At 48.2% G+C, this 22,227-nt stretch overlaps 1 protein-coding gene across 6 annotated transcripts in view; it reads left to right on the forward strand.

The window, feature by feature from the left end:
* Positions 1-9,391: 9,391 nt before the first annotated feature.
* The window catches only part of MEIS2 (Meis homeobox 2), a 171,666-nt gene continuing 158,830 nt past the window's right edge, over positions 9,392-22,227 (forward strand). For 3 of the 6 annotated variants that reach the window (XM_040558352.1, XM_040558354.1, XM_040558357.1), the window contains exons 1-6: positions 9,392-10,363; positions 11,409-11,641; positions 13,050-13,191; positions 13,659-13,709; positions 14,429-14,479; positions 15,347-15,496. In XM_040558352.1, the coding sequence (XP_040414286.1) occupies positions 10,352-10,363; positions 11,409-11,641; positions 13,050-13,191; positions 13,659-13,709; positions 14,429-14,479; positions 15,347-15,496 (639 nt within the window). In that variant the 5' untranslated portion in view covers positions 9,392-10,351. Of the gene's footprint in view, positions 10,364-10,504; positions 10,841-11,408; positions 11,642-13,049; positions 13,192-13,658; positions 13,710-14,428; positions 14,480-15,346; positions 15,497-22,227 lie in introns of those variants that run through there. The other 3 variants (XM_040558355.1, XM_040558358.1, XM_040558353.1) reach the window with 3 other exon arrangements.

Raw genomic sequence — 22,227 nt, forward strand, 5'->3', positions numbered from 1 at the left:
TGGTGCGGCCCTGCTCCGCCTGCAGCCAGTCCTGAGTGGAGCCTTGCGCGGAGCCCTGCGCGGAGCCGGCGGCGGCTGCCTTGCGCGGCCCGGGGCGGCTCCCCTGGGAGCCGGGAAAACCCCGCCGCAAACTCTTCGGACGTGAAACCGCCCCGGAGAAGGGCCGGCTGCTTTGCTGAAACGAGGCGCACATATATTGAGTTTGTCAGGGATCATAAAATGTGAATTGATTATTCAAACAGCCATTGATTATAAAAGAATGCTTACTGCAGCAATGGGAAAGGTTAAAAGGAAATTGACCCTCTGCGTACGTGACATAAAGTCATTAGGTAAATGAGATATTCATACGGGGTATAATCAAGGTCATGCTAATTTTATTTGCGGTGTTCCACTCGAGTCTCGAGCTTCGTTTGGGGGCCGCAAATTGTCCCCGGGGGAATTAAAACACCAGGTAGACCCCAGGTGCTGTAAAAATCAAAAATAAAAATAACTAAAAGGGGAAAAAAAAGACGTACATGAAACCCGAGGAGGGCTGCAAATTGCCCCGAAGTCCTGCTGTGGCGGCGGTGGGCCCGAGGCCGAGCTCCCGCCGTGGCGGTGCTCCAGTGGGCGCAGAGGGGCGCGGAGCCCCGCGCAGCATCGGGCCTCCCTGCGGGGGTACTGGCACCTCGCCGCGGCCGGGTGCCTCCTCGGAGCCGGGGGAAGAGCTGGAAGTGCTGGCGATGTCAGAGATCCTCGCCTCTCCCAGACAGGATGAGAACGTGTAAAAAAATTAGATATATTTATGCACATATTTATCCCCTCTAATTACAGAAATTAATCCTCTTACTTATGACTAAAAGGTAACGTCTAAGGCGTCCCTTTGATGTTTAACAGCATCGTTTGTGGCTAACATTCCGACTGATTAAGGAATAATTGTTGTTAAATGCTTTACAAGTGGATAGTGTTTAATTGAGAGGTATTCATAATTTTACGGCTTACCACAAAATGAAACGTAATTAAAAACGCAAGAATTTCCAACTGATTTTATTCCAATTATGTTTATTGTTCAGACTAATTATCGCACGAGATGGGGTACTTTTCCCCAGCCCTACACGGCACGCGTCTCCCACATACACCCGGGCGGGTTTTCTTTTCCAGGTACAGGCTTGGGGCGGCTTTCTGCAGCCTCCGCTCCCCCCTTCTCCCCCGCCCCCCATTGTAATTAAATGCTCCAGCCTTTTCTTCTCTCCTCCATGCAACACCTTGGGATGTGAGAAAGTGATGGCAGCTCTCTTCCCTCAGAGCTCCAAGTAATTGTAGAAGGGCTGATGAATTTCTTGAAGAAACACTTGCCACACACTGAGGAAACCATCTCCTAGCAGGATTTTACAAACCAAAGTAAACAAAGCACCCCAGGGGCGATTTCCTCCTTTTGCGCAGCTTACTTCTCAATTTACCTCAGAAGCGCTCACAAACACACACAAGAATTACAGCAGAAATCAGAGTTGGTCTGGGGAAGATACTCCGGATGGAGACAGGCAGAGAGATGGGAAATGTTCAAAGCAAGGGACGGTCATTAAAATACCTGCCAGGCGCGCTGCCGTTCCCCAAACCAACCTTGCCTTCTTCCCCTTGAACTCAGAGCTCTCTTCAGCATCTCTTTAAACACGCGTATGCCTGGGAAGGAGAAAAAGACAAACACACACACACACACACACAAAAGAAACACACACACACGGACCCGCACCTCGGGTCCATCTTCCCAACGCCTTTAGAACAACCCCAGCCTCCCGAGCGAGCCGGCGGGGAGGTGAAGTTACGTGGCCAATTTCACTGTTTCCTCGATCGAAGAAAGTTGGGTGTGGAAATGGATCTCTTTATTCCTGACTTTCTCCATCCCTCAGCTGGGCTCTCGGAGAAAATCAGAGAGGGGTGCCTGAGAGCGCCCCGACACCAGATCAGCACGGACAGGGACAGTGCGTACCCCAAACGGGGGCTGGGGGACAGGGGGCATATCACGTCCCCTCCTGCTTCCAACTTGAGCTTTTCCTTTGGGGTCCAGCCCGTTAAGGAAGGAGCACACGTATTTATGGCTCCTTTTGTTTCCTCCTGCCCACCAGCTCCAAACCTCCGGGGGGTGCGCAGTCCGGGGGCTGCTGCCCTGCTCGGTGGGCTTGCGGCACTCAAAGGTGTGCTTTGGCTCGGCTGTGTCTCTCCGTATAGTTTCTCGGGTCTCCTGAAGGGTTTAATCGAGGTGTGATAGTAGAAGAGTGTTTAAATTCTGCTGGGGAAATAAGGGGGAGTGGAGGATTCCCTCTTACGGCAAGTTAGGAATAGCCCAAGCTTTCCAAAGGTATGTTTAAATTGGACTTAATGGAGCAATATCTCTACTTTTTTTTGCTTCAGCTAGGAGTCCTGAATCCTTTCATTAAACTGACATAGATTTCCAGAGATGGGGAAAAGGAGGGGTAACTGGGGTGGACATTTTATGTAAATGAGCAAATCCGAAATGTATTACAAATCCACTGTAATAAAACTGACAGTTTTGACAGTATTGACAACATAAATATATGTTGGAACACAGCACTTTCAGACACTTAACCGATGAAGCAATAAAAAGATTCGACTACAATATTTCAAATAATCGACATTGATGTTTTGATACATCATTTTTATACCTCGAATCGATCTATCACTCTGTGACCGGTCAATTTTAAGTAAAAATCTGCTGCAATTATTTACGCTATTGCCAATGACGACCTAATAACTGTTTTCAATTAATTACAGCAAAACTAAGCATTATGAGGGCTAACCGGCCGTATATTCCATTGTACGGTCCCTTGCATTTATTGTATGGAGAGCAAACACATATATGTATATTGCATTCTCTTTGTGGGATCAAAAGAAAGACGTACAAAGGCGATCGCAATCTTTTAGGGGGAAAAAAAGAAAAAAGGAAAAAAAAAAAACACTTCTCTTTCGGGAACACACCACGGGCTCTCATCACGTACTTCTAGGAAACACACTATAATATTTTGTCAGCTCTTTCCCTATGCAATACCAAGCCGGGCTCCTAAGATTTTTTTTTCCCTTTTCTCTTCGGGCTGCGCGCTGATTCCCACTTCAAACAATGGGCCGAGCAGCGCTTTCAAAAAAGGGAGATTCGTGCTTGGAGTGATCGCGTGTGTTATGAGAGTCGCCGTAACATTTCAAAGGAGATAGGAAGATATTGTTCTCTCCGGACCGAGAACTCCAGTGTCAAAACGAGAGCGCTCTCCTCTTCTGGAGTTTTATAGGCAGCTGGAGAACAAAAGTGAATATTTTGAGAGCTGAGCGGAGTTTGGAGGCTTCTCAAATGCTCTGATATTGATTGCACTAAAGCGATTTAGTTTGCCCTAACTGTCCTTTCTGTTACGATGCCACATTGCAAAGACGGATTTTTTTATTATTATTATTATTTTTTAATGCTTCAGGCTCCTTCGAACAAATGCAAACTAGAATTTTAACTACCCTGCTAGAAGCAGCCTTACTGGGAAACCCTGACAGGTATTTTTGTCCTTCTACTTTACGAAGGAAATACACACGCTGCCTGTTTATGGTCTTCACTTTCCCAAACCTCCCAGCCCACGACGCAGAAGCAGCCCGGCTCTCCTTCCACGCTAGCGCTCCGCACCCCCCCCGCGCGTGGGTTATTCAGGGATAACGCAGGACGGGAGGAGGGGGGCGGACATTTGGGTTCCCCTTCTCCCCCGGCCTCCCCCCGCCGGGTCGGGATGCGGGGAGGGAGGGGACCCCCGGGGCAAGCCCCCACGGCCACACGGGACCTGGAGGCGCGGAACCGGGGGACGGCGGCTCCGCTCCGCGCCCGGCATAGGGGATGCGCGCCCCTCCGCGCCCCCGGCAGCGGCCCTGCGAGAGGCTGCGCGGCGCGGCGGGAGCGCGCTGGAGCCCCGCCAGATAGCGCTAGAGGGCTGCCGATGGCACCGCCGCGCCGTCGCCGGGGGCTGGGACGGCCCCGGGGCATCCCGCAAGTGCCGGGTCGGAGCCCCGCGGCCCGGTCCGGGGGGGGGTGATCAGGGGCTGGGGAGGGGGGAGCGAGCCCCGAGCTCCGGTGGTGCTCGGAGGAGCTTTGAAAGAGGAGGGGGAGGGCTGGAAGGAAGGGAGTCGCAAGGGAAGTTAACAGGTAAGTAAATGAACCTCCTCCTAATCCCGCTCCCAAAGATCGGGGGAGGTCAAGCAGAGTTCACCGCGATGGGCTACCACTGACTTTCGGGCCGGGACGCCCTAAAACCGGCCGGGTTGCGGGAGAGCCCCGTCCCGCAGCGGCGGGCGGGGGGCGCGGGGGGAGCAGCTCAGGGAGCCCCGCCGCCCGCTGGGGCCGTGCTGGCAGGGGGCGCCCGGGGCGGCCCCCCCAAAGCCCGGCGGCTGCGGGAAGCCGGAGGGAAGCGAAGTGGGCTGGGACGAGGAAAAAGTGACTCAAGTTGTGAGAGCCGCCCGTCTAGGCGAGGTGAAGCGTAGCAAGGAGCGATTTCGGAGACAGGAGTTTGATCTGTGGAATAATGCTGGTTATAAAACTGCAAAGGTGCTGTTTGCACCCCACGCATCGCCTTGGGAGCAGAACAGAAAGAAAAAAGCCCGTGGATTTTACCACGGGGTCACGGTTATGTTGTAACCCTGGAGACGCATTTTAACACGCGGATTGCTTTCTTCATTAAATATGACACATTTCCTAGAACGACAGCCCAAGACAAAACGCCAGGACAAACACTCCAAATTATTCGTCCTGGTCCGCAGAAGCCTTAGCCCGTCTATTGTGGGGTCTGCCTGTAAATGTAGGCTACGTCTTTCCGAAGACAATGGCATAGCCCCCAAATACTTGAACTCGAGGCACAAACAAACAAACATTGAATAAAGTTACAAACAAGATTAAGGTTCGAGTTATTTGTCCCTGCAGCAAGGCGTCAATTGTTCTAACAGATGTAGGGATGCTAAGAGGATTTAAACCACGCGAATTTAATAAACCAGATTAGCAATAGGTGCTTTCCACAAATGCTAGGAACCGTGAAGTAAATCTCCCCTAAATTATCTATTAGAGCACAGCGTTGCTTGCAAGGAGTGCAGAAAAATTCCGAGGGGTGCAAGCACAGCTCGTTTCCCCTCCCAAACTTTGCATTTGCATTAAATCTCCCGCTACACACACTGCGCGCACACTCACACAAAACAGCGGCTTAACATACCCGGTGGAATATATTCTCGAAATCTGAAATATTACCTGTTGTGCCATCGTCCGCTTTTGCAAGGCTGTGGAAAAAGAGAGAGAGAGGGAGCGAGCGAGCGAGAGAGGCATGTCTCAAAGCCAGCAAAGGACTAAGATGCCACACTTCGGAAAGGCTGATTGAAAACAGACTCTTCTTAAGTTTTAGAGGATTTTCTCTCTCACTCCCTGCAAGGGCTAAGAAGCCGATTTGGGAGTTTGAAGGGAATAGGTTTCAGCGTCCATATTTGTTCTGGTGCACTTGTAAAATGCGATTTGAAGAGGATCTTTAGCCCTCTGATTGTCTTTGTATTGTTTTTCTTGAAACGGATCTTTTGCCCTTAATGAATCCCCACACAGCTGGACAGCTCCTTCTCGGACACTGAGAGCGCTAACCCCAAACTGACCCCAATTTGACACCACAAGATGAAATTTTACCGCCTGTTAAAACCATTTCCAGCCTCGGCAAAAGGAGCTGGCTGTTGACTGAGATGCACTTCCATACCGGACACCTCATTTCTCTTTGGACTTTTGAGCTGATCTAAAAAAAAAAAAAAAAAAAAAAAAAAAAGGGAAAAAAAAAAGAAAGAAACACACACACACACACACACCACCGACTCGTCTCTTCTCGTCTCTTACTCTTTTCCTGGAAACAGCCTTTGCTGTGAAAATGATGCACGAGAAATGGAAATTAGCCAATTTAATTTTCCCGAATTACTGAGTTTAAAAGGAAATATGTCACAAGGCTGAAAATAAAATTAGAAAAAAAAAAGTAAATAATAAATGACCTAAGACTGTAGAAGCCCCCACCCCCTGCACGCACGTATCCCATTTTCCTCCGAGTTCCTAACAGCATCTTTGTTAATAGCTGAGTACTTTCACTTAAGGGCGCTAAATTGAGATTCCTCTTTAATGGCTAAACTTTAGCGCTTTATAAACCACGTTCTCTGTGTGCGTTAATCCACTGGGACAGAGAAGAGGAAAAAGGCTTCAACTCTTTTCACGAAAAAAAAAAAAAAAAAAAAAAAAAGGACACAAGAGGAACATGAAAGCCCCTCATTTACCATATGAAATTTCACTTTCTATCAAGTTAAAATCATTTTTAAAAGTTGGTCCCTGTCCCAGATTACACACATGCACAGCAGGGCGAGCCAACGCAGGGGGTTAATTAGTTTAGTGAAGGGAAAAAAAAAAAAAAAAAAGAAAACTGAACAAGTGAAAGGAGCAGCATTGAACACTACAAAAATCTTTGGCTGCTTTTTTTGCAGCTTTGATTTTAGGTTGCTTTCTCTAACAATCCCTTACTCAAGAGAACCAAGATCTACAGGCGCTCCTGTTAAAAGCAGAATTACGAAAAGAAAATCAAGTCTAAAATTACGTCCTGAGCAATGAAGCACCTTCTCCTATGGGAGCCAAGTCGTGGAAAAACTTGGCTTTGAGAAGAAAACTGATGAACTTCTCCCACAGCTTGCAGTCTGAACAAATACAGGGAGCCTTCAGTGGAACTAGATTACTTTTGCACGGCCACGTTACAAGGAAAGAGCTCTTCTTTAGTGATACCGAAACTGTTTGAAATGAGACACACTTGTACAGCTCAGGAGGCAAGGCTCTGGGTTTTCACTGCCTCGGTTAAAAAATAAGTTTGGAAACTACAAATATTTAAAATATGTCCTCGAAGCTGGCTGCATGGGCTTTATCACAATGAAATGATTCCTCGGAAGTTTAGAAATCTGGCATCTTCGGGGCGGGGGGGTGAGAGGTGGAAGAAGGAGATGAAGAAAAAAAATAGCATTCACTGATGACTAGATCTCTTTAAAAAATCTGTTAGAAAACTACAGCTGTAAAAGTAGGAAAGGATTTGCATAACCTACTGCTCTGTAGGTCTCCGCGCACCCAAAGGATTAGCCAAGCATTCATTACCATGAATATCTTGAATTACGTTACCGATTTATACGACAGAGTATAAAATACTGCACAAGAAGACTGGCTTTTTCCTTGCGAAATGAATCGACTTAACCACTGCTTGAAAGAGATCTACATACTAAGGGCTTTTTTACTCACCTCTCTTTACAGTCCCGTGAAAGTCAGTCACAGCAATTCGGTTGCTCTTAGGACTAGCTTTAATCTTGGAAGAGATCCTCTAGGAAAAGACAAACGGGTCTGCTCTCCGGCTTCTGGCGGGCTTTAAAGCAGGGTGCAACTCTGGCTAGAAGTAGGAGAGTGACTTTTCTCCGCATTCGCCCCATATCTGTAAATAGAGCCCGCTCTGCGGGGCTCGGCACTATCGGAACACGCAGGAATGCCCACTGGCGTTTGTCAGCCCTCCACACTATCTTTCTTTATATGTGAGGGCTGATTTCCCGCAGACATCATTGTTATGATGGCTCATTTAATCAAACTGTTTAATTGCTCCGGTAATCACTATCATCATCACAGGTACTCAATCATTCATCATTTTGGAGGGGTTTATTGACCTCTGGAGCTCATTCCCTACGCCTATTAAAATCAGGCCAAATATCTATAACTGCCCCCTGAGTCATTTTCTTAAAGTTTCCAAAAAATAAAAATAAAAATCTTAGAATCACCGTCCTCATCGTGAGCAGCAAAACAAACCAGAACAAACGCTAACTGAGCAAATCACATTTTTTTTTCTGCCGTGTATTTTTAAAAGCCATCTATGTATGAGGCCACGTTCACAACCGGGTACATAATCATTGATAAATCCCACTATTAACGGGATAGTCTGTTTTAGATTTTATGTGCAGGGAACCGTGAACGAGGATGGGGGGTTGGGGAGGACAAAACTGCAGCAATCGATAGTTTGACCATCGCTCCTCCCCTAAACTTCAAGCATCCCCCATGATTGATGATCCCGGGTAGCTTTGGTAATTGACTGTTCTGAGGTAAGGCATGTTTCAGCTCCAGCAAAGCGATTGGGCGAGGGGAACATACCAAAATTAACGCGTGTGTGTGTGTGTGAGAGTGTGTGTGTGTGTGTGTGTGTGTGTGCGCGCGCTTGGAAAAGTTCATTTGGTGCTCAGGGGTGGGGGGTGCAGCATCTCGCTTAATTTGCTAAATAACCCTACTGTAATTAGCACTACCATTAGAAGGCATTACCGAGCTAATACTTCAGCATACATTCCACAAGCGCGACGTCGATATACAGCAAAGTCCAGAACCGTAACACACGCGAATGCATCGCTCCCCGACGGATCCGCTCAGCGAGAACATGCAACCCCAAATCTACGGAACATCTGGATCCATCCTACAAAAGCCTGAGCGTGACTTTGGTTTTAAGCCCTTTTCAAAGGCTGGCAGCCTAAGCGCAGAACCAAAAGGGGGTTCCCCCTCCTCCCACCCCCCCCACCCCCTTCCTCCCACCCCCCCGCGGCATCCACAGCGGGCTTGGTCGCAGCGATCGCTTGGCGAGGAGCGGTGCCAGCCCCGGGCTGAACGAGGCGCGCTCCCCGCGCCCCGGATCGGGACTTTTTGCCCGGCCCCGGGAGCGCTCAGGGGCCGGCTGGCCGCGGAGCCGCGCGGAGCTCGCCGAGCCGGCCGGCGGCTGGGGGAACACCAACTTTGCGCGGCCCCCCCTTCCCCGGCAGCCCTCCGTGCCCTCGGCCCCGCATACCGTTCTCGGCAGCGGCGATAGCCGGCGAGTTAAATAAATAATTCAGAGCGTAAATCAGCCGCTAAACACCGCGGTTAATCGCAAGGTATTTCGTCGCTAAAACAACCTAGCGCGAACCAACCCGGGGCCGGGCTTCTGTGGCACTTTTCCTCCGGCTCTCGGCAGTTTTCCCCTGCCTCTCCCCCCTCTCGCACACACGCACTCTCCCCGTCCTCCCTCCCTCCCTCCCTCGCTCCCTCCCTCCCTCCTCCCTCCTCCCTCGCTCGCTCCCTCCCTCCCTCCCTCCGCCCGCTCTCCTTCCTACACGCCTCGCTTCGCTCGGGGCAGGGGCTGCTGCGCGGCTCCCCCCGCGCGGCGCTGCAGCCGCCCTGCCGGCGCGCTGCGCATCAGCGGCGCTCTGCCGGCCGGGGCGCCCCGACACCGACACCGGCACCGGCACCCGCACCGGCCCCGGCCCCGGCCCCGGCCCCGGCCCCGGCCCCGGCCCCGGCCCCGCCGCCGCCGCCGCCGCCGCCGCCCCGCTCCCCGCCGCCGCTCCCCGCCGCCGCCGCTCCCCGCCGCCGCCGCCGCGCTGCAGGACTGGCTATGGCCACCGCCACTTCCGGGTTCCGTCACTTCATTCTCCCGCCGATCGGCGCCGCGAAACTGAGCCGCTTCTATAAGGCAGCCCGCAGCCAACCTGCCAGCGCTTACTGACACTCACTCATCTCAGAGAGAGAGGGAGAGAGGGAGGCAAAATACCCACCGGCAGGAGGAGGAAAAAAAAAAAAAAAAAAGAAAAAAAAAAGAGAGAGAGAGAGAGGAGAGGGGGAAGTCTCCGGGCTTTGCAAACTATTCGATTTTTTTTTTCTTCGCATCTTTCCCCACCCCCCTTCACAGTACTCAAAAAAAAAAAAAAAAAAAAAAAAAAAAAAAAAAAAAAGACCCTCTAGCGATCCTAAAAGGCAAAACCTGAGCGCGGAGTTACTGGAAGAAGGAACCGGGGTTAAAAAGATTCCTCCTCTCTTCTTCATCATCATCAACCATCATTCATTCACTACCTTGACATTCCCTGGCTTTGATTGACAGCTGGAGTGGCAAAAAGCCATGAGACACGACAGTTTGGTTACATGTGGGTTGCTGACGGGCCGATCGTAACCTTCAGTTTGGGGGCTTGACAATTTTTTTTTTTTTTTTTTTTTGCATAGAGAAAGAAAAAAGGAAAAAGAGACAGAAAGAGAAAAAGGAAAGAGAAAGAGACAGAAAAAAAGAGAAGAAATACACAGAAACTCATCGTGGTTCCTGACTGTTTTTTATATATTATTGTTGTTGTTGTTGTTGTTGTTATTATTTACCCATATTGGAGGACAGGAGAAGTCTATAAGTGGGTTGCAAAAAAAAAAAAAAAAAAAAAAAAGGAATCTTCTTCACTCTAAATCACTTTCTTTGCTGGACTGGGATATTAAATATACGACACATCCAGGAGTTTATTGGAGCGCAGACTGATGGCGCAAAGGGTAGGTTTAAATCTCCAACACTTACCTATATATAAATCCTCTCTTAAGAGGGGCCTGTCCGATTTGCTCTCCTCTGTTGCTGATGATGATGGCGGCCACTATTAAAAAATAGCAGCAAAAATTATTCACTAGCTTTTTGTGTGTGTGCGTGAGTCTCTGTGTGTGTGTGTGTCTCTCTCTGCAATTGTTCCACGCTTTTTTCCTCTCTAGCTTTTCCCCCAGCAGCGCGATTTCCCTGCTCTCTGGCTGCTCAGTAGCACGGGGTTCACAGGGGAAAGCTTGCTGCTGCTGCTGCTGCTGCCGCCGTTGCTGCTGCTGCCCAGGACAGACTAACAAATACATATGTGTGTGTGTATATATACGAACGTATATATATGTATACATATATAGCTGCTTTTTTTTTTTCTTTTTCTTTTTTTTTTTTTTGTCTCTGGCTTTGACAAGGACAAGGGGAATTGCTACTAAATAATGTTTCTGGTAACTTTCAGATTATTTCCCCCTTTATCTCCCACCCCCTCCCCTCCGATGCACCCCACCTTTCCTCTCTCCTTCCCCGTGATGATTTATTTATCTAGCTGCTTTGGATTCTGCTTGTTTATTCATTTACATTTGATTTTTTCGTCCTTCCTTCCTAATTCAGAGCAACTCTAGTTTCTCTCCTCCGTTTCCTTCCTTTCCATCCCGGTTTCCTCGCCAGGGTCTCTCCAGCCGTGCCGAAGCGGACCGTCTCCCCCCGCACACACACACTCACACACACACACACGCACTCACTTTCCCCCTTTCCCTCTCCCTACACCCCCACGCCTCCCTCAGCCTCTCCAGCCCCTGCCCCTGCTCCCAGCCGATTTCATTTCGCACATCTCACTCTCTCTGTTGTGGCTGTTCTTGTTTTGTTTTGCTCTGTTTGCGTCTGCCTGGGTGCTTTACTCTCTTCTGACTTTTGTTGTTGTTGTTTGTTTGTTTTTTTATTCCCCCCTCTCCCCCTCTCTCCCCCCCCCCCCCCTCTTTCTCTCGCTTTCTTCTCTTCCGGCCCGGTTTTTGACAGTACGATGAGCTGCCCCACTACGGCGGGATGGATGGAGTAGGGGTGCCGGCGTCCATGTACGGGGACCCCCACGCCCCCCGGCCGATTCCCCCGGTGCACCACCTCAACCATGGCCCGCCGCTGCACGCCGGCCAGCACTACGGGGCCCACGCCCCGCACCCCAATGTCATGCCGGCCAGCATGGGCTCCGCTGTCAACGACGCCCTGAAGCGGGACAAGGATGCGATCTACGGGTAGGTGCCGCCGGGCGACGCGGCGCCGCTGCCCGCCGAGCGGGAGGGCAGGAGCGGGGCGGGCGCCGGGGGGCTCCCGGGGGGCGGCCGGGGGGCGGCGGCGGCCCCGCGCTGCGGGCCGGGGGAGATGCGCGGAGGCACGGCCCGCGGGGCTGGGGTGCCGGCACCCTCGGGAGACACGTCCTGGAAGAGAGACCCCTCGGTGGAAAGGGAATGGGGGGCGGCTTGTCTTCCTTTTTTTTTTTTTTTTCTTTTTTTTTTTCTCTTTTTTACCGCGAGTTTTTTGTCTCGCTCGGAAAGGCCCCGGTCAGGACTTCAGACAAGAGAGGTGGCTCTCTTGGCGCTGGGTTTTAGGCGATGAAGTGGTGTTCTGGTGTTCTCCTCCGTGCCATAGTAGCACTCTTCCAACACTGTAAATAAAGAGATATTCAAATCGCCGAAGACAGTAAGAATAAAAGGGATTCGCTTCTCACGAGCAGCTCTTCCCTGAGATAAGCGAAGTAAATGCATTGGAGGCAGCGAGCTGAGTTTTATATGTAGGAAAGAGAGAGCGGGAGGAAAAAGAAACACGTACCCAACAAAACTCGAGCCTGTGCCAGGGCACTGCTTGGGGGGAATGACACCGATTCCCTCCAGTGCCTTTTAGCAAAAAATACCGAATTATCCTAAAAGGAGAGATAGTAACGTCTGTGACAGAGTGTGGGGCCTTGATCAGACACCAAAGGGGGAAACAGACCAACTCATACTTACTACTTAGCACGCAGATAAAATATTTTTTTTCCTGACTACACCAACTATGGGAAAATATTTCGAGAAGTGCTCCCTCCCTCCGCCCCCTCCCCAGCTCACTTATCTGGACAGCTGGTATTTTACTTGGGTGTGCTTCCTAAGCCAGGAAACTTCACCACATTTTTGTTAGCAGGCCCCTTGAAAAATAAAATTACGTATTAAGTAGTTTGCAGTTTGCCTCCCCGTGCTTCTCATTTTAGGTCATAGCTTGAGGGTAGGGATGGGATCTCCCAGGTTTCGCCTTATTTTAGGCTGTGGCGAAAAGGGGAAGGTTCCCAGATGAGCTGCTGCCTGCTTGAGTGAGTGTGTTTGGTGCGCCGGGCGTGTGAGTGGAGGTCACTTTTGTCCTCAGCTCTGGGGACTGCACAGGGGATGCGGCTTGGCCATTCGTAATTTCCGAAAGATTAAAAAAAAATGAAAAGAAAAGGAAAAAAAAAAAAGTGTATTTTATTTCGAGGCGAGATCGTCCCTGCTCTGCCCGAAGCAATACCGAAAGGCTGCAGAGCGTGTCCGTGTGTCCGTGTGTGTACGTGCATTTAAAAAATACTTGTTGATTAGAGCTCTTCTTTCCCCCTCTCCCCACCCCCTCTCGCTCTCTTTGTGTGCCACTGCCCGGTAGGCACCCGTTGTTCCCCCTCTTAGCTCTGGTCTTTGAGAAGTGCGAGCTGGCGACCTGCACGCCCCGGGAGCCCGGCGTGGCCGGCGGGGACGTCTGCTCCTCCGACTCCTTCAACGAGGACATCGCCGTCTTCGCCAAACAGGTCCGCCACCTCTCCCCCCGCCCCCGGCCCTTCCCGGCGCTGCCGCTGCCCCCGGCCCCCGAGCCCCGGGCCGGGCCCTGCCCGGGGCAGCCCCCCCCGACCCCCCCCCGCTCCCCCCCAGCCCCCTCCCCGGCCGCCCGCGGGGGGCGGGAGGGGGCGGCGGGGGGCGCGCGGCCGGGCCCGGGCCGCCGGCCCTCGCCCTCGAGCACCGACGGAAGGGGGACGCGGCTGGGGCCGGGTCTGGAGGCAGCGGGAGCGGGGAAGGACGGGGAGCCGGCAGGGCCGGGGGGCGGCCGGGGCAGGGCCGGCTCCCTGCAGCACCCCCCGGCTGCGGGGTGCCCAGCGGGGCCGTGGGGCTGCGCTGCCTGCTTTTGTCACCCCTCGGGGTTGCTCCCTTCGGGCCAGGGGCAGCAGGGCCGAGGGAGGGAAGAACCCGCAACTCACGCTGCTTTGCCTTCTCCTTGCAGGTCCGCGCTGAAAAACCACTTTTTTCTTCAAACCCAGAGTTGGACAATTTGGTAAGGCCTCGCCCCAGCGCCCCTGCGCCCCGCTCCCCTCTCGCCTTCCCCGGCCCCGTGTTAGCCCCTCGCCCTCGGCAGCGCCGGGAGGAAGGCAGCCGGCCCTCGGCTGCACGGCCCGGCCCGGCCCGGCCCCAGCCTTCAGAGGGCTGCACTTGCGAAGTGAGCCGGGGCAACGCCGGCAGCCCCAGCGCCTTGCGGGGCAGCGCGGAAAAGCCACGGGGAGCTAAAGTGAGGGAAATAAGTGCTTCGGGAGAGAGGGACGGAGATTTCTAACGTCATTCTTTTGCTAATGTGAACGTTTTCAATATTCAAAGTGACTAAATCCGCTTGTAAAGAAGATGCCAAAGTGTTCACCCCCCCCTCCCTCCCTCCTTCTGGGGGCGGTGGGGGGATGCGAGCGTGTGCTCGGCTTCTCCGCGGCCCCTGCGAAGCCAGGGCCGGGGTGCGGGGAGGGAGCGAGGGCGAGAGAAGGGGGAAGCTCGGGGGTGGCGGCAACAAGCGCTCATCGCCGCGCCTCCGATAGATATGATAAAAATCAAGTGCTGAGGTTAAAGTTGACCGAAATTGTTCAAGCGTGACCAAGGAGCTAAAATCCCGGATAATGACTGCGCGCCCTGACAGCCCCCATCTCCCCCTCGCCCCTTTGGGCTCGCAGCCCCGTGCAGCCCCCGTGCTCTTTTCTCCCACCTAACCCGTGGCTCAAAACTTTCTTGCAGATGATCCAAGCAATACAAGTACTAAGGTTTCACCTTTTGGAGTTAGAAAAGGTAAGCGGCGGGGCGGAGGGCGGGGGGAGGCCGTCCCCTCCCCGGCGGGCCGCTCCTGCCCTGCGCCCCCCGGCCGCTCGGGGGGCCTTGTGGCACGGCCGGGGGACCTGGGGCAAAGGCGGCGTGGTACCGCAACCTGTGCCATCGGGGCATGTGACACCCGACAGCCATGCCCGGCCCAGCCCGGCATTTTTTGTTCAGCGTAATTCCAGCCGAGCCCTCGCATTTATCCATTATTAAGCCCCGTGCGTCCTTCTTGCCCCTGCTCTCGGCAGAAGTTCCCTCCGTGACTCGGAAACAACCCGTCTAGCAAAAAGCCAAAGGAAAGCCCTCCTGCTCCTCTGCAGCTCTGGCAGGCGTGCTAACCCCAAACAGGCAGTAAATGTTTGCAAGAGGCAGGGGGCCCCTGCTCGGCCTGGGGAGGGGGCTGTGCCCTGCCCGGGACGGCCGTTCCCAGCCCCTCGGCGGCTCGTCATCACGCTGCTGGCCCGGGGCACCGAGCCGTGGGCGCCCCGCATCGCCCCGCTGCCGTCCCGGGCGACGAGCGGTGCCCGCCTGCTGCGCTCCCCACACACCGCCGGGGGCCGCGACCCCGGGGCCGGAGCTGCCCCCGGGCCGGCCGGCCCTCCGCACGCCAGGCTGAGCCCCCTAGCTCTCTCTCGCTTTCTCTAACTTGTTGCTGCGGCGAGTCTCAAGAGAATAATATGCGCTGCAACAATTTCTCTATTGTTTCCTCGCCTTCAGCTATTGTGCCCCTTAATTAGAGTTACTCGTGGAGTAGATCAGAGTGTTGCTCTTGCTACCAGAAATAGTTGCAACCCGATATTTCGCCATTATTGATGCTATTATTCTTGTTACCGCTTTCAGGTTCATGAATTGTGCGATAACTTCTGCCATCGGTACATTAGTTGTTTGAAAGGAAAAATGCCAATAGACCTCGTTATTGATGAAAGGGATGGCAGCTCCAAATCAGACCACGAAGAACTCTCAGGATCTTCCACAAATTTAGCCGACCATGTAAGTCCTTTTGATTTCTTTATGGCACTTTCTAAGACTTTTAACCTGCTTAGAGGACCTGTCCCCGATTTCATTGTTTTGTGGCTGCTGTCTATTAGTGCTGTTTCTACCTTTTGCAAGCTCGGCTCCTACCTTAAACTCCCTCCCCCCCTCCCCCCCCCCCCCCCCCCCCCCCCCCCCCCCGGATTTGCAAAGTTGTGAAAATGCAAAAGGTTCCTTCAGTTTCCATCTGTAAAGCAGCGGGTTTGCATCGGTTTGTAAAGTTTCCTGGTCTGGGCGACTCGAAGAGCTAGCAAACTGTCGGTTTGATGTGGTGATCGGTGCTTTTTCTTCTCCTTTGCCAACTCTGTAATCAATGCAGCAATGCAAGGAAACAGAGACAAGAAAGTTAGGGAGAAAGTTTGCTGATTTCCTCCCCCCTCCCCTCTCGTGGGGATGACAAGTGATGAGAATTATTGGCAATACTACATTGCATTAAAAAAGGGGGTTAGCACATTAGAGTTTCCAATGCTCGTGCTTTATAGCAACTTATTGTCAGAATATGGACTTATTGCCAAACGCCTGAAGCATCTTCATAATAAAAGACAGTAACCTTGATGAAGCAATTATTAACAATGTATTACAGAAAGCTGGAGAGAATTATGATTGAGTAACCGTAGGTTAGCGGTTGATTTTAACACTTTAGGAGTTGGTGAATTAGTGTTATGTGTGTGGGACTGAACGTTGGTGTGCGTGGTAAGGAGAGTGCCTTTGTTTTTCCGGGTTTTGGAGCAGCTCTGGTGACACTTAAAAATATGTAGACGCAGAGAGACTTCGGGATGTGAAGGAAAAGGCTGCAGCTGGTACCGCAGAAAAGGGAACTATGCTATGGTTAAAAAGAGTGGGTGTGAACTCTAGTTTATTTATAGGAACGCATCCCTGGGGGGAAAAGGGGTTTACACAGTTTTAGGTTCAATTGAACTCATAATCTAAATGATACAGTCTAATATTTTAGCGGTTGAAATATTAATTTAACACCCGGTGTGAAGTTAACCATGCTTTCTGCACAGGCGCCTGCCCTTATTTCCTAGTGTGTTAAGAAGAGTAGCTTTAAGCCCAGGGAGAATGAGCTTTCTAGGAGCTTTTGTTTCCTTTCAAAACATGTTGTTTCTATGTGTATTTGATAATTACATTAGACCTGGACTGAAGCTGAACTGGGAGATAAAATAATAATAAATTCTTCTAAATGCCCCCCTCCTGGTATTGTCTAGTTCCAGAGCCCTGAAAGTATTTTTGGACCCAAGCCTTAGCTTTCATTTTCTCATTTGTGCGAAGTAAACATTGTAGAACAAGATTTCTGTGATGTTTTGCATTTGAAATCTCCTATTCTGAGGGGAAAAAAAAATATAGGCAGTGGTTCCTGAAAGTTTCCCCGCTTATCAGGTATCTCACATGTAGATAATAAACTCCATGAGGCATGACGCTATTTCCAAAATATTTGTTTTATGGCATTTTACAACCCTAAATTTGTGTGCATAAGTATTATGGGGGGTACTAGAAAAGAAATTTAAATGAGTGGCACCTCGAAAGATATAGGGTCATTGTGTCTAATTTAGAGCAATAGAAAAAAAAAAGTACATGTTTTTCCAGTGCAGTTTCTTTACAAGAGTGCGTTTCAAGTGGAAGTGTAGAAATGGAGCATGCTTATGTTTATATTGAAGAGATTAGATAAACTAGCCTGTTTAGGGTTCTGGCAGATGGCGAATGCTCAAGCCAATTTGCAGTGCTCCATTATAATATTTAAATTCACGCACAATGATAGGACAAGGGTGGAGGGGGTTAGCATTTTAATAATTTGATAACTATTATCTTCCCTAAGAAGAATCTCCTCTTGTTTTTGTGGCCCAAAAAACAAACTCAAATAAATATGACAACCCATTTATCTTGCACCCGTTAGGGTTTACCACTTCATTGGGTATTATAATTTAAAGCCTTTTATTTCCTGGAGATTTGAGCTATAACATTTTTACTTTAGCCCCCTGCTATTTGTTTTGAAAGGAAGCAATAATTTGTGCAACCAGAACACCAACTGGGAAATGAAGAGTTGTATCACATAGTTACATTTTATTCATGCGTTTTGGGAAATGTGTCTCCTTATTGGATTTTTTTTTTTTTTTGTATAGCAGCTTGTTTTCCCAACAAAACTTTAATACTCTTTTATAGCTTAGTCAAACTACTGTGTATGTACACGTCTATGTTTGCATTGTACAAGGTTGCAGCAGGAAGAAATCCACTTTTATATATAAAGTAAGAAACGCTTCAAAAATTGCTAATATAAACATGCAGGGGTATCAAAAAGTGAGCTATCATTTGTGAGCATCTACCTGAAAATGTAATAGTTCAAGCATGCAAATTTGTCCAATTTGACTCTCCAGGTTTATTTTTTCATTTGCTTTGATATGCATATTTAATATATAGCCTCAGGCTAGATCTCATTTGGTGAAAGTTGGTGCAGGGGTGATGATGAGCCACTTCAGAAGGACAGAGACAGCATGTTGTTTCCTCTGTTTTATGTATTGGCCCACTATTCTGATCCAGGGTCTTCCCCTCATGGTTTTATTTGCACATGAAATACTAGGAGCGGTTCAGCTGATTGGCTATGAATAATGATAGCCAAAAAGAAGTGTAGTTTAATTTGTTGTGTGCCAGGGTTTCTCTTGTGGAGGTGACAGTTTGTGACAGCTGTTTGACACCCCCAAAATCCATACACCTCTGTTCTTACTAAGTGGTATAAAGCTACACCCTGTGCGTGTGTTTTCTGTGAATGCGAGGGGTGGTGACAGTGACAGTGGCAGAGCGGAACTAGGAGCTAATGCAGCTCTCATTTTCATTCCTTGGCTAGACCTGAAAATGTACCATAAGGAAAAGTAACAAAAAGAACTGTGGGATTAGCCAGTATTTACCATAGGACTTTAAATGGGACACTGAGATACTGTGTTTCCCCTTTCACAATCTACTGCTGTAGTATTTATATAACTGAACTGGAAACCAAAAGCAAAATCAACAAAGGAATGAACTCTTCAGAGGTATACCTGTGCTGTAAAATGGAGACAGCTGTAAGCGGTTGTGCTATATGTGTTTGGTAATAAATGTGTATATCGAATTTTATTTTAGTGCACTATTAAGTGTTATGTAATACAGTAAGTGTAAGGGGTCCAGGGACTTGGTAGATCAAATAGTACAGCACTGGCCACAAGAAGGTGAAACTTTTGTTATTACTCTGCTGTGTTTAGTAAATATAACAGCCCATAATTAGTGTTTGAATTTTTAACACCCTCATATTTTTTTATTGCTCTGAGGTATTAGCTGTAGATGAGAAGAAGGTAATTACAGCTATGCCCTGGCTGAACCAGATCAGTAAGGAAAGAAAAAAAAAAAAAAAAGGAAAAAAAAAAAAAGGAAAGAAACCCTTCCAGCTGCAGTTCAAGTTGAGTTTCCCAGCACAGACAATTTATTATTATTCAATATAAACATGCTGGGCCCTATCCTGCATTCTGCGTTCAGCTTAAAATATCTGTTGAGATTGCCAATAAATCTCATTTTTCTTTTTTTCTTTCCAGCTACTCAAATCTGAAAAAAATAATGCTTGTAAAATTTGGAGAATTTAAAACTTTTTCCAGCATACGATAATATTTTGTACTTTATTTACATTTGTTTTGTACCTGGCCTCTCCTGGTGCCATACAATTCTATCTTTAGCACAAACCTACTTTGAAACCTTGAAATTTCCCCATAGAAATTTATGGCTCTCCTTCCACTGGCTTTCATAGGAGCAGGATCAGGGCCTCAGTCTTCTTGATATTTGTTTATATGTTATAGTCAATTTGCAGTGAGAGGTAATAATATACAGATCATCATTCATAAAATATAATTAAAAATGGATAGAAATATACATACATCTTTTTTTTTTTTTTTTTTTTTTTTTTTTTTATAAAAGGACTGTTGACAGATCAGAAATCTGATGCCTCAGCTGTAGAAGAAAAATATTAGTCTGAATATTAAACCCTTCAGCTCTCAGATGAGTAGATACTTGTATTTTGTACTTTTGGACATCCAGACATTTTGTATTTCTTTAACACTTCTTATTGAAGAATGGCCTGTGCAAGTTCCTGACATCTTGCAGACGAGCAAAAATAAAAATATGTTAATATATATATAGGTTCCACCTATGTAATTAAACTTTTTGGTAACATTTCACTGAGGACTGAGGAAGTAGCTACTGGCCTGGTGCTGCATTCCCTAGGTACGCCAACCCTGATGGATGCAAGAGGGAGTGTTGAATATGCCAGAAATGCGGTATCAGACCCCAGAGGTGCTCTTCTTGTCTGTAGTGGGTCAGAAGGGAAACTAAGGAGCTAAGGAGCTAACTGGAGGAAAAAAAAAGAAAAAAGGCAACCTTTTTTCTTTCATAACCAAATTTCTCAGTGTGTGGTTTAAGACTTAGGATGTTACTGTAGTCCCCGTGTTTTCTGAAGGAGCAAGGAGCATCAGGAAGGTTTCAAGACTGTAGGAAATATAGTGTATTTTCTCTTTTTGATGGGCAGTGCTAGGCCAAGTAACCAGGCAGCTCACATTTGGCTATTCTAATTTTAATTTTAATGTGGGTTCTCTCAATTTGAAATGACATTGTATTTCACTGTCTATTTGATGTTGGTGTTCCCTCTTTGGTTTGAGTTGTCTATCACCGTAGATGAAGTGCAGCCACACAGAATGACGTAGAAGGACAATTAAAAAAACAAACAAACAAACAAACAAACAAAAAACAACAAAAAGCTAATTTTTCAAGTCTCAGTTCTTTTTACTGACAGGTGGATTACATGACTGATTTCAATCTTAACTGAAAAATACAAAGCATGTAGCTTTTAAGTGTTGCCACATTCTAGGAGTGTCAAAAATCCTCTTGACACTTTACTCAAATGCAAAGTCAAGGGACAAGAATGTCAAAATTAAAAAATGTACATATGTAGATATGTACACAAATATCTGAGAGACCAAAATACCTTGTGTTTTGTTCCACTCATGTAATTCTCATACAAATTAGTCAAAAATCATAGTAAAAGTGCATCTGCAAGAAAATATACCTCAGTAATATCAGGAGTAGTCTTTTTAAAAAACACACATAATTGGAGTTTTTCATGGCTCATTTAATTATTGAAAGTTCCTTTATGTAATAAGTTTTTTATTGTCACATTCCACAGCAATCTTTAAGGTATCATCCTGAACTTAATACATCCAAAACATGCACATGCACAGATGTACACACATGCACGCACACAAATGCACAGGCATGGATGTGTATGAGTTTATGCGCCTGGTATAGTACACCATCTTTTGATATACCGTGGTACATAGAGACAGACTTCTGTAGTATCAGTCACTTCAGTAGCTCCACTGTGTTTACAGGTGTTACTTGTAAGAACAAGGCAAGCAGGATTTGGCTTGTATTTGAGGGGGAGAATGCCGCCCAAGTCAGTAGTTCTGTTCAGTTTTGTGTTTGCAAAATTAATTTACAAGAGCAACCTCTAGACCTTCAATTCCAACTCTCCTAACGGAGTGAGTCCTACAGCTACTGTGGTTTCTTTCATGAAAGTAGGTTGTGCTTTATTTGTTCACGCAAGATAAATGGTTTTGTCCACTTCATCTGATAAAATGTAAGGGCCTGATCCTGTCACGGCTATATACTCAAAACTTCAGTAAACGTTTGTGAGCCAAATCCTGCTCAGCTTACTCACATGGATATCAGCTGGCCTGATAGATTTGACTTCCTAGTTACAAATAAGAAGCAAATTCCTTATGGTTAATTGAGTCTTGAATATCACCATAAAAAACAGTGTGAGATCAGAATCAGCCCCAGTGGGACTATGTACGCTCACAAAAAAAAACTCACCAGACTTTGCCCAGTGGTAATTCTGGGCATACAGTGTAAGAGTTGCAATTTGACTGAAGGTTGTCCTCTATCAAATCTCTCTGTTACAACATCTCTGTTCAAGAAATCCTGTAGCAGTGAAAAACTCTTACAGTTTCCACCAGATTTGCAACATCGACAAAAGAGTAACACATCAGATTTGCTTTGTATACCAAGAGACTCTCGTCCTTTCTGTTGCTCATTTCTAGATTTAGCAAAATTCAATGGTGGTGCTAAATCAATTTTTTTTTTTTTAACTTTCAAGGGAAAAAACACTGGCAAAATTGTGTTTTCTAGGGAAGGCTGTGTGTGTAAATGAGAAACAGTGGATAGCAGCGGAGTGATCTCCTGTGGCCCTGCTAGTACAAGCTTTCCCCATATTGTCTCCTGCTTTTATATTAATTACAACTTGCATTATCAGCTGCGAGTCTGTAGCCCAGCAAATAGAAAATACTGCCCCTGGAGACCTAGCTTCTTGTATCTATTTTCCATCTCCTTCTATTGTGCTCTATTCAGTATTCACTGCTTTTCTCCTGGTAACACTGCTCTTTAACACAATTAGGTAAGAGCAAGAGGAGCACCATATTTGACTCCCAATTATTAAAACTACTGGGAATAGCTATATGTGTGCTGTTTACATTCTACGGTATACAGCATTAGTTTAGGTCATATGTATGTGAAAATTTTATGGTATGCACATAAACACAAAACAGGCGATTGCATTTTAGCAGACATCATCTACACTTTGGCGTGTTTCATGCTTCTGTAATGTATATTACTAAACCTTG

This window comes from Cygnus olor, chromosome 5 (assembly GCF_009769625.2).
Source record: "Cygnus olor isolate bCygOlo1 chromosome 5, bCygOlo1.pri.v2, whole genome shotgun sequence".
Classification (NCBI taxonomy): Eukaryota; Metazoa; Chordata; class Aves; order Anseriformes; family Anatidae; genus Cygnus; species Cygnus olor.